Below are 16,396 nucleotides of genomic sequence, written 5' to 3'. Positions count from 1 at the left end.
AGGGTTGTATGGGACAAAGCACCTGCAAAAACATCCTCTCCGACACAGGGAGAGCAGAGAGATAAATAAAAGACACAGAATGAGCAATAAGGACTTTAACTGGAAAGCAAAGTCTGCTTAGACACCAAACTGCTTCCAAAGGATGCATCAAGAGCTACAGATGAAGTGAGAGGAAAACTGCACTTAATGCCAACATCTAGTACAGTCACACACTGCCTGGAAAGTGCCACATCCCAGCAGGCAGCGACCAGGAAAAGGCAGCAAACCCAGAGGTAATCAAAAAGGTTCCTGAAATACGTGTACATCTGCTCCAGTCTTTACACAGGAGTTACTGTTCTGCTGCAGTGTCAGTCGAAGTAAGGGCAGCCACAAAGGGAGGTGGCTGTAAGAGGTGAGAAAGGCCAAGTGCAGAGTGTGGCAGGGCAGGGGAAGACCAGCAGGAAGGACAGGGATTGTTAAACCCCCATCCTGACACTGAAAACATGGAGTGTTCAGCAAAGCAGGCAGAGCCTGTGGTAAACAAACACTGGATAATGGGAGTGAGAGGCTGCCTGTGGTGACTCGGATCACCCACTGCTGGTGAGCATCAAGGGAATGTGCTTGGAACCAAGGAATGAAAGGGACAGGCAAGAAGAGCCACCCCGAGCTGCTGGCAAGGGGCAGCTCTGGGTTTTCACAGCAAGAAGCCATCACCTGCTAATGAGGCATGTTTCAAACCTTTGTATATTGCAAACCTTGGCGCTCTTAAGCTGTCCCAAAGGGATCTTCCCAGCCTTCATCAGCTGCAAGTGCTCTTCCTGCCACAGAGGAGGACGTGAGCACCCCAGTGTGAAGAAGCCATTCACAGGAGGTGGCAGGTCATTAATAAACCCCTCAATGTTCATCTCTTTGCTTTGGACAGTGGCATTCAAAGAGTAATCCCCTCATTTTCAAGTCCAAACAAAAGCAGCAAGACACCATCCCACCCACAGGCTTTCTCTGAAGAACAGAAGAAACCAGTAAACTCCAGGTTAAGGTGAAAGCAAACCCCTGCTGGGAACCAGGAGGCATTTTCAAAGGCTACACTATCCTTTTGCCCATGCCTGAAGGGGAAAAGTCCCGAGGAGAAAATCAGCAGTTGCTTCCTCCTTTGTCCCAAGGGGCTGGAGAGCACAAGAGGCTCCAAGGGCACTGATGACCCCTGCCCTGCCTATTGCAGCTCTAGTCCGTGATGCATGACTGAAGGCAGGTAAAGGGAAGATTGAAACCCTGTTCCTTGGAGATGATACCACAGCTCTCAGTTGTGATCTGCAGGATGGCTGTGAAGGAAAAACACAGTGCAGATCTCTTCTGTGCATGTGATTTTGCTTTGTAGAGGGAATGAACACGCTGAGGTGTGGACTGGAAGGGAAGATGAAAAGATGCGTCAATGTCTCCACTTGCAGTAAACATCCTAGATGTTAAATTGCTGCTTAGCTTGCCTGCTAACATCAGGGAAAGGGAACCTGAGCTAGATATAGCAAATGCCCAGGTTTAGGAGCCGCGTTGGCTCTGCAGGAAGGACACAAGAAGTAGCTCAGAGCTAGGAGACAGGGAGCACAGAATGTGCAGACTTTTCTTTGACTTCTCAGCTGGCCCCCCCATAGCTTGACAGGGAGAAATTACTGGGCAAATACCCAATGATCCAGGAGGATCACAGCTAAAAGGTTTCCCTTGCCTTCCTCATGGGTTGCAGAGGCATTTGCAGACTGACAGATAGGAAAAGAGTGGTTATCTTCTGATTCTGCCTCCCACGATGTGAAGTTGTTCCTGAGCATCACCACCTACCCATGTCTGCTTCCCACAGCCCACCTCCATCCTCACATAAACCACCAGTGACTCCTGATGTCTCCTCCTAAAATTCCCATCTTGTTCTTTGACACATGGAAACATTCAAGAATATCTCTGATGGTTATCAGCTATTCTCTGCTATGCAATGAAAGACAGAGGTCTTGCTCCTTCCTTCAAGAGGAACAAGCAAGCAGAGATTAGACGTACGCAGGTGAGCAAGAGCCATGAAGTATTAGTACAATGAAGTCCTCTTGTCTTTTCATACAGCCATTACACATCTATAGTAGCATATTTATTCGTTGTACCAGTAAATGTTGATATAATAAGTGGTGTTGTAGCACATGTGCCAAACATTGTTTTAAATAACACCAGAACACAAATACATTCTTTGCCTTTCAAAGCGAGTTGAATCATCCTCCATTCTCTGTGGATTCAGCCTCTTGCAGGATAAGGAGTTCTCACCAAGCCTGCTGTACACTTTGTAACTGCCTTTACAAAGCCTGTTTGAACAACTAAGGGAACAGAAAACAGAATATTTGCTGGAAGCTTCAGTTTTCACAGCCTGCAGATCCACCCCTTTGATTCAGAGTGGTATGGAAAACCACTACAGAACGGTATGTCAGACTGGTTCCCTCTTTCCAGGCTGCACACAACAGGCCCCTTTTTCAACACTTCTGTTCAATTACTTCTCAGTTTTCAACAGTTGGAGGTGGGCAACTGGGCAGCAGAATGTTCTTGCTTTCCCTGACAGCTACTGCGCATTCCTGAGCAGAAAGAGAAGGCAGCTTTTCATTCAACAATGACATTTTGCCATTAATCTACTTTAGGGATTACACCTCTTGAAATGTAAGCACAGTTTCAGAAACACATGAGAAGGAGTAACTTCACCAAATATATTTCTGCATGACAGTGTGACAACTGGATGCTCCTCTGCGCCTCAGTTTCCCATCTCAACAATGTGACTACCAACTGTAGCTGTGATGAAGGTTATAATGGTCACCAACCCACCTGAACACTACTGGAAAGCTCAGGAAAAAGAGCTATGTGTTGATACCCACAGGACTCAGGCAGCTCCTTAAAGCAGATCATGGCTCTGTGGGCACCACTGCCTTTAAAACCGGACATGCTGGAAAAGGTGCCAGAAGGCACAATGAATTAAACTTGGTTTAAATGGCACCTGCCATGAGCTTGGCAGCCACAGCTTAGCTGTTGGTGGTCTCAAATCAAACAAGCAAAGCCTTCAGCACAGCAGTGCCCAAATTAATGGCCAGAGCAACAGTCAACAACTGCCTCCTTCCTCCATCTGCAGCACCAGTATGAAAGGCAGAGCCCAGACCTCCCCCTGCCCCCGGACAAAGGAGCCCCCACAGTTTGGTAACTGGGTGCCTGCGGGGGCTTCTGGCTTTGAGGCTCATCGCTAACAGGGCCTGCAGACTTGCTCTGCAAACAGACACAGCTGCAGGAGCACAGATCTCTGAGAGATGTGGCCAAAGCAACACTCATCAGCTGCCTGAATCATCGCTGCATTTTGCTGTGAGCAGAGTCCATTTTAACCCACACAACGACATTCACATTTTACCCCCTCCATAAAGCACTGAGTAAGATGCCAGCAGGCATGACCAACCTTTCTACATGGGTAATGCAAAACCCAGTGCTCTGCTTCTCCCTCAGCTACAGCAGCTCAACAGCAGAGAAGGAGGCAACCGCTCCCCAGGTACCAGCCCACTGTTGAATCGTGCATTCTTCAGTCCTGTTTGCAACAGCAAATCTCCAGCCATAGTTACCTGCCCCACCAGGCTGCTGGCAGGATGAGGCAGTGTTTATGCAGTGCTTTGAAGCTCACCTGTGCTATGCAATTATCAAGCTTTAATTACATTATTCCTCCAACTTCAGAGAGCACTTACGGGTCTGGATTTATTCTGGCTCTAACACACAGCACACTGCTTTATGCCAATGCAGACCTTACTCCAGAGGATGCTAATCCCCTCCCAGAAGCCAGCAACGCTCAGAAATGCACAGAACTTCAGCACATCTGTCATTCCCCCTTCCCATCCCCACTTCTTTAGCTGAAGACTTTGGGGACTAAAAGTATGACACAGCCTAGATGCCAGGCACATTTAAAAGGGATGAGTAGGTTCAACAGCTACAGATCAAAGCCCATAGAAGAAACAGACAAATTTAAGTCTTGAGGCTGAGGGGTAGCAAAGCAGGAGTCAGCACCTAAAACCATGTCTGGCCCCTTCTGTTGCTTCTAGAAAGAAAGCTGCTTTCCCCATCCCCTCCAATGCACTAAGCTATTCCCTAGTTAAAATCATCATTCACTGCTTCACGTCCTGCCTTAACCTCTTTTTCCTCAAAACCTCAAAGCTCTTTACACACCATCACATCAGGCAGGATGCAGAATGGGGGAGGGTTGGGGGGGGGACAGGGAAAGCCATTTTGAATTGAAATGTTAAGGGAGAGAAACTTACTTTGCAGCATTTGCCTTGGTGGGGGATCCAGAAATCAGCCTGTTTAAAGAGCATCTGGGCCAAATTCCTGCGCCACTTCCCCAGCAACTTGCACTGCTGCTGCTCTCCAGAAATGAGCCAGCAAAGAGGGAGAGAGAGCAAGACTGTGCAGAGCCCAGCGCTGCAGAGAATGAGACAGAAGCAGCAGAGTGAAGCACCAGGCTGCTGATTAATTCAGCCTGTTTCCAGTCACGCTGCAGCTCCAGCAAGGAGGCGGTGGATGGGGGTGGGGATGAGGGAGAGAAAGGGGGGGAAAAAGAAGCAGGGAGAGAAGAAAGTTTGCCCAGGATAGCACCAGATGTCTGTAAGAATAGTTCATTCATCAGCTGGAGCCGACAGAGCCAGAATCCCTGGGTTCCCTGCCTGGAAAGATGCATATGCATGCACAGTGAGGGTTGATGCTGACAGACAGGGGTCTGTGGAGAAGCAGATGGCAAATTACACAGGACAAAGTGCTATAAAATATACTGCAGGGGAAAGAACACCTGAGCAGGCAAGGAAAGAGACTAGATAGAGACAGAGAGACCCAGGAATACTAACTCCCCGCATAAATCTAGGAGAGACTTCCAGATGATTCCACAGCTTTGAATTCAAGCTCAGTTTAAAACTATAAGCATCTGCTATTTGAACAACTTGAGATGGCTACAGGTCCCGTCTGACAATAGAAAGCAGCAAAAGCCCCTCTCAACACCCAATAGTCACATAGCCCAAGCCACAGAATCTAAACAAAAGGTGCACCTGAATTCTTCACAGCCATGCACCATGCCAGGGGCTTCCACCAGGGCAGTGCCACTGACAAGACAGAGGATTAGTGTTGAGAGGGGAGAGCTGGATAGAACAAGAGGTAATGGGATAAAAAGGCTTATGGAGGTGAAGAAGAATGAGCTTTCTCTCTCATTCTTTTCCTGCAATGCTTCCTTCTCATTGTTGGAAAGAAGCACCTGTATAAGCGGGGGTTTATACAGCTCCTACTTCAGCGCTGCCTTAATTCTCCCTGGGGCTTCCAAGCTCTGCAGAGCAACCATTAAACCAATGACTTTCATTCCACATAGAGGTAAGGAACCATCCCAGCCAAGGGCCTTGCTGAGGATTACAGCTGGCCAGACCAGAACAGACAGGCACTGCAAAGGTGTCAGCATATCATGGAGCTTTGAAGACCAGGTACAGGTGTCAGGACTCATCCCCCCTCCCTGGCCAAGCTCTTCACTTTTTTTCCTTCACCAGACTCCAAAGCCCATGTTCTATGTTTAAAGCCAGATGTGCAAAGAGTAAGAGGTCTCAATATTTACAATAAACCCAAAGCAGGATCTGGTTATCACCCTGCATTGGCACTAAGTTACACATCAGTATGTAACCTCACAAAGCTCTTAAAGCCAAAGCTGAAGGGAAGCTGACACTCCATTTAATGTAACTTCAGGAGAAAGCAGGGGGAGCAAGAGGCAAGACATCCTTCATCCTCTTATAGGGCATTTTGTTTCCTAGACAATTTTAAACCACAGAGAGGAACAAAATGTCCTAATGACACAATTTCTCCTTCCTTCCTCTTTTCCCGCTAAGAAACTACTTACCTACTCACTTCAACACAAAGAAAAAAGCAAGAAGAAAGGATCAACAACAACAACATGGGGTAAGAATGGACAAACCCTCATACAACATACATGTAACACCTCTCCTTTTATCATAGCGCTTGATCCCATGGTTCTGCTCCTGGAGACTGAAGTGAATGTGAATAGAACCTGCTTGTGACAGTGCAATGCCAGGAACAACCCCTGTGCTTCACGCAGCTTAGAGGTCCTGATACAAACTTCTTCCAGCTCAAAAACTCCAGCTTTGGTTGTGAACACAACTGGAAACGGATTAAACTGCCTCTTCTTGTTTACCCCACCATTGAGAGGCCTTGTTCTGAAGTGTTTTGTGTAGGGCAGTAATTTGTACTATGTAGCTTCCTTCTGACATCAGTCTACATTGCACCTGGTTATGCATTTGTGGGTTAAGTAGCAGAATGAGAGAGCAGAGGCTGTAAACTTGAGATGTGAAGATAAAACTGGGGCTTGAAATAAGAGGCTGAGTGTAAAGGCAGGGGCTGAGACCCATACAAAAACTGGAGCATAGATGAGAGATGTGCAGAAAAAGATCAGCCTGCGACAAAGCTCCTGGAAGAAGAGCTGAGGTTTGAGAACAGCAAGGGATAAACCAGAGATACAATTACTGGCAAACTGAGAAGAGGCAAAGGACTTAGGCTAATTTTCAGTCCAAAGGTAGGACTGCAGCTCTTGTTAAGCACTCTGGAACAACTCTGGACAGCTCAGGACACACTGTGCTGGAGCTGGAGCAATGTGGACACATTGCCAGGGTCTGGCCTGGTGCTGTATCCAGACTACAGCAATCACACTGGGATAACCCAGGTCAGTTGTTATTGGTAACTGTGGTATCAATGATGTCAGTGATTTTTACTAGTTGTGTTGCTGTAAATACATCTTAAATAACTCAGACTCTTGAGCCTTACACTGTCCTGTGGCTGTTGTCTGTCTTGGTATATGCTCGTCTTGGAGCAGAGATTTTGGCACCTTTCCCAAGTATTAAATTCAGTTCAGAAATACACAGAAAATTAAAAAGTCAGGAGAAGAGGAAGAACAAGATATCAGCACATTTAATTTTAGGTTTTGGCACTGCTCCTGAAATAAACTCTGCCTTTCTCTGCAGTGTCTGGCTTCTGGCAGAAATTGGAAGGTGGCCTATATTACACCTGACAAACTCTGATCCTCAGCCACTTCTGTCAAGGGAACTGTATTAGCCCACAGGAGCAGAGGACAAGTCTCTCATCTTCTGAGTGACAAATGTGTGCTTCAACAGTGTTCTGAGCACATCTTCTGTTCCAGGAGTGTTAACTTCTCACACACATATATTAGAGCAAAAAGCTTGCTTTCAGCTAGATTTGAGAGTGATGTTTTCACTTGGGTTCACTTGATTTTTAGCATTTGAAAATAAAACTAGCACACTGAACTTACTACTGAGGTTACATACCAGGTTAATTTGTTCCCTTATCAGCATGTATGTGTCCAAGTTCTTCACTATGGAAAGGAAGATGGATTCCACTTTAAAGGGGGTGAGACAGGGATCTGCAGTATTGGGAAAAAAAAAATAGGAGCAAACTTCTTAACACCAAATAATCTACTGCTACAAGAACAAATCCATTGTCTTTCCTCAGATCTAAACAAAGTTGTAAAATGCAGCTTTATGGTTCAACAGGCTTTTTGTTTCATTCCTGTTGAAGAGTGTGATGATATCTTGCCTTCATTTTTAACCCCCATTCAGGAAGCAGGGACAAAAAGCTTCAGTAACTCTGAAGAGGAGACTAAGACTTCAGAACACCATGATCCCTCCATAATGTCCTTGTACAGGACACATTGCTAATAGGCCTTTTAAAGGTCTGTTACAATACTGTCCATGCTGCTGCCATTCCAGCAATTTGATATGCAATTCCTGCATTGTACAGGAAGAATGTAAAGAATGTCATCTGAGAAAGAGAGAGATGAACCAAAGATAGTGGCCTACAGTGGAATTGTCTCCACTGTGCTCTGCAGTGGCTGCAGCCATGCCAGTGCTGGTGCTTTCATGTCCTACCCAGAACATATCCCTGTAAAGAATGGTAACTGCATCATCTCTTAAAATGAACAATGCCAGATTAGCCTATGATGTCAGTAATAAGAGAATAACTAGGTATTTATCCTCATTGGAATGTTACCTCCATGGTAATACAGCAATCAGATATAAACCAACACAGTTCAAACATGTGCTCCAAGCACAAGCAGCTCTAAGAGTTTCAGGCATGAGTAAACCCAGACCCTCCGGGACAAGCACACTTCAGAACAGAGACCCCAGCAAATAAGAAGTGTAGTAGACAAGTGCTGATGTTAAAAATGGAGTAGCTTTGGAGTCACACTGCTGTAGCAATCTTTGAGAGCAGATCTGAGGTGATCACCTAAAAGGTATTTTGCACTAATGAACAAAACCACTTCTTGATGCTGGAAGCACTGTAAACAAAACAGCAAGAAAGGGATGCAAGAATAAGAGAGAGGCAGTACCATGATCTGGCAGACAAAGTTACTGTGTGGTGGAGAGAGAGACACCAAAAAGGAAAGCCAAGAATGTGCTCTTACCAGAGCCAGCTGAGAGCTTGGCATCTATAATGTCCTCCACGGGTCTCAAACTACCTGTCCCATTTCTGACTGGGATCCAGAATAAAAACCAGGTCAAATTTTGAGTAAGAAATACCTTTAATATTCAGGTAGAGCTGAAATTAAACCAGAAGTGACCAGCACGTTGCTTGCTGAAGTGATCAAAATCATTCTACTTTTAGGAAGTAGTAACATGTGCCAAGTTGACAGTCTCTTGTCAGCCACAGCAGATATGTCTTTTTAGCTTCTACAGCAGCTATTCATGAAGATCTCTCTCTCTTCTTTTCCCTCTGAATCTCAAAGCATGGTAAGACAGCATTCCTCCATAGAATATCTAGACATACCTAGAACTTTCCAAACCAGATGTAGAAATACTATCCTGCAGCACTTCCTAGACATGCAATTACCCAAGCAATACATCCAGTTATCATCACAAAAACTGGACTCAGGTGATTTCATTAACTTGGTGTATTTAAAAACTCTTCTCAGTGAATTCAGCCTCTCAAACAAAGTCAAGCAAAGTGTCCAGAGGACTGAAGCCCTACTTTAAACTCAAGAAAGACACAGCATATGTGACAGCATATACTTTGGTATGTTGCTCCACCATGATGCCTCAGTCCCAGCCTGCAAAGGGCTTACTGACACAAGCACGTACATCCCTAGGAATCTGAAGGTGACAGAACTCTCAGCTTTGATACTAACTGTGGGTTATACCATAATGCCAAATGGTGAGCCTTGACCCAAAATAATGAAAGACAATTAAAAGGACTCAATATTGCATCAGGAAACCTACCTGCCACTTCTCCTTGAGCTCCACGGCTGTGTGGTTCTGTCAGCATGTGCAGCAGAAGGGGACAGCTGCTCAGGGGAGGATGCCTCCTAGGCAGAGATGAGCTTGGTCACACTTATCACATCACCAGCTGTGGAAACAGAAGGGAAGCAGTTAATCAATCTCCCCATATAACTCCATTTAGGACAAGAAAGTGATAACATTCACAAAACTCAGATTATAAGATTTGTCTTTAAAAGGAGAACTGGGGACCTGAAAGTGCTTCTAATAGTACATGAACCTCCTCTCACTCAGAACTGATCTCATTAGCTTATGTTCCCCCCAAAAATGCAGCAGTAGATGAATTAAGTTCCCAGCAGCTCACAGGATTATTGCAGCCCTGACACACTTTAGGGCAAGCCTCCAAAACAAGCTGACAAAGCAGTGGATTCCACCAGGTGCTGGAGCATGCTGTCACCCCTTGCTGTTTGTCTTGCTATTCTTATCTACCAAGAGCTTTGTCCAGCTATTCTCTAATGGAGCCTGCAGTAATGAGTCTTCCATTTGCTGAACAGCACATGCAGTCTTTGACAAGGCTATGTTGCTGGGCTGAGCCTGCAGACGACCAACATTCAGTGGGCCAGAAGTCATAAAAACAATGCCAGATTTCCAGGGAACTAGGTCTTCTTTTTTTTTCCCTTTCTTCTTTTTAGCAAAGCTGGACCTGTAACAGAATTGAGAAAGGAAGAAGCTCTAGAACTCACATCCTTCTTCAAGCCCATTTCCCTTTGATCTTCCACGGCACAAATTTGTTCTCCTTCCACATAAGTAAAACGTATTTTCTGGTTAAAACAAAGGCCCTGTGTACATTGCTCCAGAGAATTCTCTTACATAGAAACACAATGAAGCATTCTAAGGTGATGCTATGATTTGTCTTGGAAACTTTTTGTTGATCAGTAACTCTTGGTTCTATTTTTTATCACACACAAACTCAGAGCTTGGACTTCTGGTAAACACAAGCAAACAAGGAAGCAGCAAGATCTGCAAACCAACCCAGCCGGGATTTACTACCTTGGCCTATACCATACTGCTTCTTCAAAGAAGGACTCTGGAGATCCCATCCTTGTGGCAGTCACCTGCAGCACTGCTCTCCATGATGCTCCACCATAACAAGGAAAACACACAGCATCTAAAGCTTACTCAGAAAGCACCTCCTGCCCCACGCTGAAGAGTTCCACGTCAGGATTTCCTCTCATGCAGGCAAGTCCTGCACCTGCATTCTGGGAAGCAGTAAGTATTGAGTACTCTGACACCTGCTATCAAAGCACTGGTTTGCAGTACAGCAACCAGCACCTGCAACTGGCTGCTGGCTGGCATGAGCCACAAGGCAGGACTCTGCCCTACTTTGCTGTGCTGTGACCCTTGTCAGTGTGCACACACCCTGGGAATGAAGCTATTTCAGTCACTTTGTATCCCTGCCAGGCCATTAGCAATTGTAAAGAGAGAATCAGAGAGCTACTGGAGCGAAGCTGACAAAGCTCCCAGTAAAGGGCTGGGAATGGGAAGGAGGAAAACGTACATTTGTATGCTTGCACACAGCATAGAGCATCAATATCTTGCCTTTAACTTGAGAGTGACTTCAATATAAGGGAAGGCATGAGGGGATGATTTTAAGGTCACTAATAATAAAAGGGCTGAAAAATAAATCAATGATTCTTCTTTTTACTCCTCTCTGACAAAAAGATGGATCTACTGAAGGATTCTGCGCCGTGCTCTCACTTGTTCAAAGCTAAGAGCCTGAATGTCTCTCTGGATCTGGACTTCAAAAGCATAATTATGTGTGACACAAGTGGGTAACTGGGAAGCCAAAGTCACAAAAGCAGAACAAGAAAATATATTCTGGACTCCTGGTGCTCATCCCATGGAGCCTGTATCATTAGGAGCCAAGGGTGGCTGTGGCAGGATGGCAGGAGGCAGGGTTTGCTGCACTGCCCTGAGTGACATTCTGGCTTAGGCAGCAAATGAAATGTGATCCTGAGTACAAGCCACACCATTCCTTACAGTTCAGAGCACATCATCCTCGTGCTTGGGAACATCACCCTGAAGTCCCTCAGTGCCAGGAAGCAGGATACCAGGGTATCCTACTACGGTATCGTCCAGTGTGAGGCATCCCTGCCCATGGCAGAGGGGTTGGAACCAGACGATCTTAAGGTCCTTTCCAACCCCAAACCATTCTATGATTCTATACACAACAAGGGTGTTAGAAGATGAAAGATTGGTTGGAAAGAGTGAATATTCCCTACCCAGTTAAATTCAAAAGCTGTTACAATGAACAATTAAAGAGCTTGTGAAAGTAACCAGTGGTGCGTGCAGCACTGCTCCATCACCAGCATGCTGTCCAGAACACGAACAGACTGACCTGGAACCCAGAAGCAGTTTCTCTCACATGCCCAATTGAAGGTACTAACAATGGTTGGACTGGAAGTTTCACACAGAGAAATCAAGAAGCCAAGTCTCTCCTGTGCCAATCTGGATATACAAACCGAGTGGAATGTTTCATTTTTCCAAGTTTAAAAAGGGCTTTAATTTACAACCAAGAATTCCAGACACAGCTAAGCCTGGACAGGTTGGAATAGCTTAGCATTAGGACAACTGAAGCCAAAAGGAAAGACAGGCTACAGTCATAAACCATCCTCCCACAACTGCTGCACCAGGATTGGCACTAGAGCCATATAAAATGTGGTTTGTGCCTGCCTTCTTGTAAATCAGAATTCAGCAAGACAAGAAGTCTGCAAGAAAATGGCAGGAATTCTGCCACACCAACAAAAAACCTCATCAGCATTAGAGAGGATTTTGCAGACATTCAGAACACAGCTTCACACAATGAAGCTGAGGCAGTTGTTTCTGCAGGCAACCTGCAGATGTGCAGAGCTGTGCATCCATCCACTCCATCGCCTCCCAGACTCTTGTAGTTCCCACCACCAGATGTGTCCCTCCACCACCCCTACCGAATAGCAAGGAATCACCCCACTCTGGACCGACCCCAGGAGTTCTGTGCACTCCTATTTCTTCCACACTAGCATATCTGCCTGCCTCTGCCCTCCCTGTGTGTTATCTCTCTTCTGCCTGCCCAGGCCATTAGTCACTCATGCTGTTGATATGTTAAACTGGGCCAGACAGGAGGGCAGAAATGAAGTGGGGCTTTGCTGGAACATGTCAGTGGGCGTCAAGCATTCAGCCGCAGACAGAGATGCCTGAAGCTGCGGTTGCTCTAATCAGACTCCAGAGGCTCCAAGGGCAGCCGGTTCACTTTCCCAGCACACTCTATCCTCCTCAGGATTCTCATGTCTAGAGCAGTCCATGGAACTTTGAAACGGGTGGATGTGGTGTCCAAGTGTCATCGCGCTGCATTCAGCATGAGAAATACTTCCAAATCATTCAGTAGAGTGAAACCCAATATAGGGTCCCACCAAGTAACTCAATCCAGTGCACCTTTCACTAAGAGCAAATGAACTTTCTGGAAGTCCTGTATGCTGAACTAGGCCAGCAGTTACCACACAACTGTGTGGAGAGGTCTGCAATGCACTTAGAATGTCTATTTTATATTTGTAAGAATAAATGAGGTCACTGCTCAGATTGCCATGTGCATCTGATACCTTTTAAAATCTCCCATCACCCCAAAGTCACTTCTGTTTGCAAGTGCCCTGAGCATACAGTAAGTCTTATAGCTTGATCTAAGAGTACCAAGAAGTGTTTGAAACGTCCTTCTGAAGAGCAGCTTTACGAGGGTCCATTCAAACATTTGTCTATGAAACCACCTTTCAAACAGCACTGTCTTATGCATTAGAGTATTTATACAGGTAATAAACACTGTGCTTGCAGATGCTCCTTTGAAATCCAGGGATTTCAAAGCATGACAACTTAACCAAACCTCACAACATCAGTATAGTGATATTTAATAAGGAACCGTACAGCATGATACATGAGGTACAGCACTCCTAAACCAACTAGCAAACAGAAAGATCAGATAACTATACAACCTACAGACACTTGGAAAGAAAAATGTGCTTCAGAAGCTGCAAGTCTTTAGGGAGGAAAATAAATCAACCTAATGATCCTGCTTTCCCTAAATGTTCCATCACTGTTGTTTTCATGTTATTTACTGAAAATTCCCAACATATAGTCTATGAAAAATTATGGGGAGTCTGAGCACTTCTTGCTGCCAAAAGTGGATTCCTCAGGAGCAGAAGCCTGAGCTGTCACCAAGAATAGAAACACGGGGGAACAGAATAACCAAAAAAGCAGCTGCCTTGGAGAGAATGGCTTAGATTAGAGCTGATGGTTTGATAACAGCACAACCACAGAGTCTTCCTCCTCATGAGTAGCTGGTAATTTGCAACATGGGCACGTTTGCTGATCTATGGACTTCCAAAGATGTCCCAGGTGGAACTGTCAATGACTTGCTTTGAGATTCACTGAGAGCACAAAGTAATTCCAGCAAGTGAGCTGGCTGCCACACTTCTGGTTCAGTAGCCACTTGTGAAAAACCTTGTCAAATATAGGGCCAGCTGAACATCCTCTGCCTCACTAACCCTAGATTATAGATAGGGATTAGCGGATCTGCCTCAGAGAGGCTGTGAAGTCTATTTATTAGTATCTGTAAAGTAAGTGAGATCTTCTGAATTAGTGCTGTATATGTGCTAAGTATTACCAACTCAGCAGTGGTCATGTATCTTGTTTGTCCACGGCTGTGAAGAATCTGTTGACTTCACACTTCCCTTCCTAAATGGCAGCAATTAGAGATCTACTTCACCTTGAATCAGGAATAAGATTAAATGAACTTAAAAGTTTGTCTTCCAATTGCCAAACGTGCCTTTTGGAGGTGAAAGTACTTTGTGTTTAAACCTTACTCAACAGTTTTCTCAATACCCAGTACTCCTTCTTTCAGCAGAGAACGTGCACATTAGACTTGTTTCAAAGGGCAGTGGTGGCTTAAAACAAAAGCTGAGCAACAAGGAGGTAGAAGGGGAGTAGGAAATAGTTAATGGCAGGTCTTTTCCTATCTAGTTGATCCTGTGATTTGGCACACTTGCAAGAGCCAGACTTGCAAGATTAACATTGATAAAAGAAGATGTCACACAACCAAAAGAAGGCATTTATTTTTGTTTTAATTTTGCTCTGGTGAGTTGAGAATTAATTGATTGATATGGTCAAAAGAACAATCAGATCAGTCTACCTCCTGCTTCCACAGGGGCTGATACTGCTTAAAGGATAGTAAATCTGAAAGATCTTCGCTATGTTAATTTTTCCTTACTTTGTTAAGAGAGTGTTTGGGAATTAAAGGATTGCTTCATCTTTTCTGCTTCAGGTACCCTAAGCCTGCCACGGAAAGAGACAGCATGTGTACAGTCTGGATCAAATGCAACAAAAGGCTCAATTGTGAAAGATGGAGGGGCCCCTCCAGCCTCTGCAGAGCACTGAGACATCATCTGCTTTGTGGCACGATGCCTTGAATGGCAACTAAAACATTTCACAGCAAATGTAGGGAAGATTTCACTGCAAAAGTGGCAGCTGTCACTCATCATTGTGATGTTGGTTATTACAGGAATCAGGATTGTATAACTCCCTCCATTAAAACCCATCCTGAAATGCTACAAACCCACAAAAAGGCAGCAGCCCAAAATAAGATTCAAAAAGCTTGTGGTGTATTTATAGAACCTTCCAGCAAATCAATGTTTGCTGATGTACACTGACTCAGAGATAAAAGTGTGCAGCTCTTTCTCTTAACTCCAGGTTATAAATGAGGGTGTTGTATGCATAGTTTATAGTAAATCTAGGCAAAAAAAAACAACCCACACCAGTGTTTGCCATGCGAAGATATGTAACAATATCATGCTGATGGGAGGTGTTCACTGGGAGTTCCCCAAAGCAGCACCTGGAGGGCATTAATCAGACCAAGCTCCTACATTCATGCAAAGCAAAGCACAGCCCTTATGCAGAACACACACTGATCAGTTCAAGAGATTTGTGTATTTTGCTATTCTCACAAGCAGCTCCATGAAAGTTTTATGATGAACATTTGTCTGATGAACTGTGTCTAGAATTAGAGTAGTGAGCTGACTCACTCTACTGTGAAAGGAAAACAGAGGAGCCCTTTACATCTCCTTAAGAACTACTCTCCACTAGTCACTCAAGAGTATTACAGATAATGCTCCAAAGTGCCATAATTAGCATACAGATGGTCCCATATACACTATCACGGGTGTTACCCCAACCTAAATCTTCCTCCTTGCAGCCTCAGGTGCGGAACAGTATTGCCCAAACCCCCTCAGGCCTCTCTTTTTAGCCTATAGAAGGACTTGTCTTTTGGCCAATCCCTCATGGCCCAGCCCTGCACCTGGCTGGTCCCACCTAACCAGAGGGGTGATATAAACCCTCCCCATCCCACCCCTCCCTCAGGGCTGTGTTTCTGGTAGAGCACTGTGGTCTTTGTAGTGCTTGTAGCTGCTTGTAGCAGGTACTTTGGGTAAGATTCTAACAGAAGTAAGGGTGGTCTCAAAGATACACAGTCCTAAACAGTTAAGAGTGTAGTATGAAGACCAGAGGAAGGAGGTTTGTTTTCTTGGTTCCACTTTCAGTAGCAATATTGATTAGCTTTGTAACCTAGACTAAAAGGGGCTAATACCTTAATCGGATGATAAAAAATGTTGGCAATGTGTTTATTTAAAAGGTCATGGTTAAGAGCAGTATTATATAGTGTTTTAATGTACTTATGTAAAAGACAACAAAGAAATACAAGGTACTACTTTAAAGAACAGAAGATACTTTGCATTAGTGTAGCTATTTATGTGTATGTCTGTATTGAACAGGCTTCTTAGAAAGCAAATCTTGGTTGCTTAGTAGGCTATTCAAATTTGGCTATATTTGAGCAGGCCCTGTAGTTCAGTGCAGTACAGCCCTTTTTAAGGAAGCTTGTTTCTGTATAAACATGCTCTTTTAAGGAACCTAAAGTGTTTCATAGAGGTCATGTGCTCCTATACCACTGCATGTCTTTGTATATGAGCTGTCTGTTCAATTAGAACTTACTCTGCAATTGCTAGGAGATAATAGGATTTTAGGCAAGCACAGAA

The 16,396-nt window shown here is 44.8% G+C and overlaps 1 protein-coding gene across 1 annotated transcript in view; it reads right to left on the bottom strand.

The window, feature by feature from the left end:
- TMEM94 (transmembrane protein 94) overlaps nt 1–16,396 on the bottom strand; it is a 50,337-nt gene that overhangs the window by 32,796 nt on the left and 1,145 nt on the right. The window contains exons 2-3 of the mRNA XM_057401392.1: nt 9,291–9,417; nt 7,344–7,438 (exon numbers count right to left, since the gene is read on the bottom strand). Of these exons, the coding sequence (XP_057257375.1) occupies nt 7,344–7,438; nt 9,291–9,336 (141 nt within the window). The 5' untranslated portion in view covers nt 9,337–9,417. The remainder of the gene's footprint in view (nt 1–7,343; nt 7,439–9,290; nt 9,418–16,396) is intronic.

This window comes from Pezoporus wallicus, unplaced genomic scaffold (genome assembly GCF_028554395.1).
Source record: "Pezoporus wallicus isolate ANWC-B61680 ecotype Strahan unplaced genomic scaffold, APGP_CSIRO_Pwel_v1 contig_8702, whole genome shotgun sequence".
Classification (NCBI taxonomy): Eukaryota; Metazoa; Chordata; class Aves; order Psittaciformes; family Psittacidae; genus Pezoporus; species Pezoporus wallicus.
Note: the sequence above shows the minus strand (reverse complement) of the source record. Positions and strands in the feature narration are given on the sequence as shown.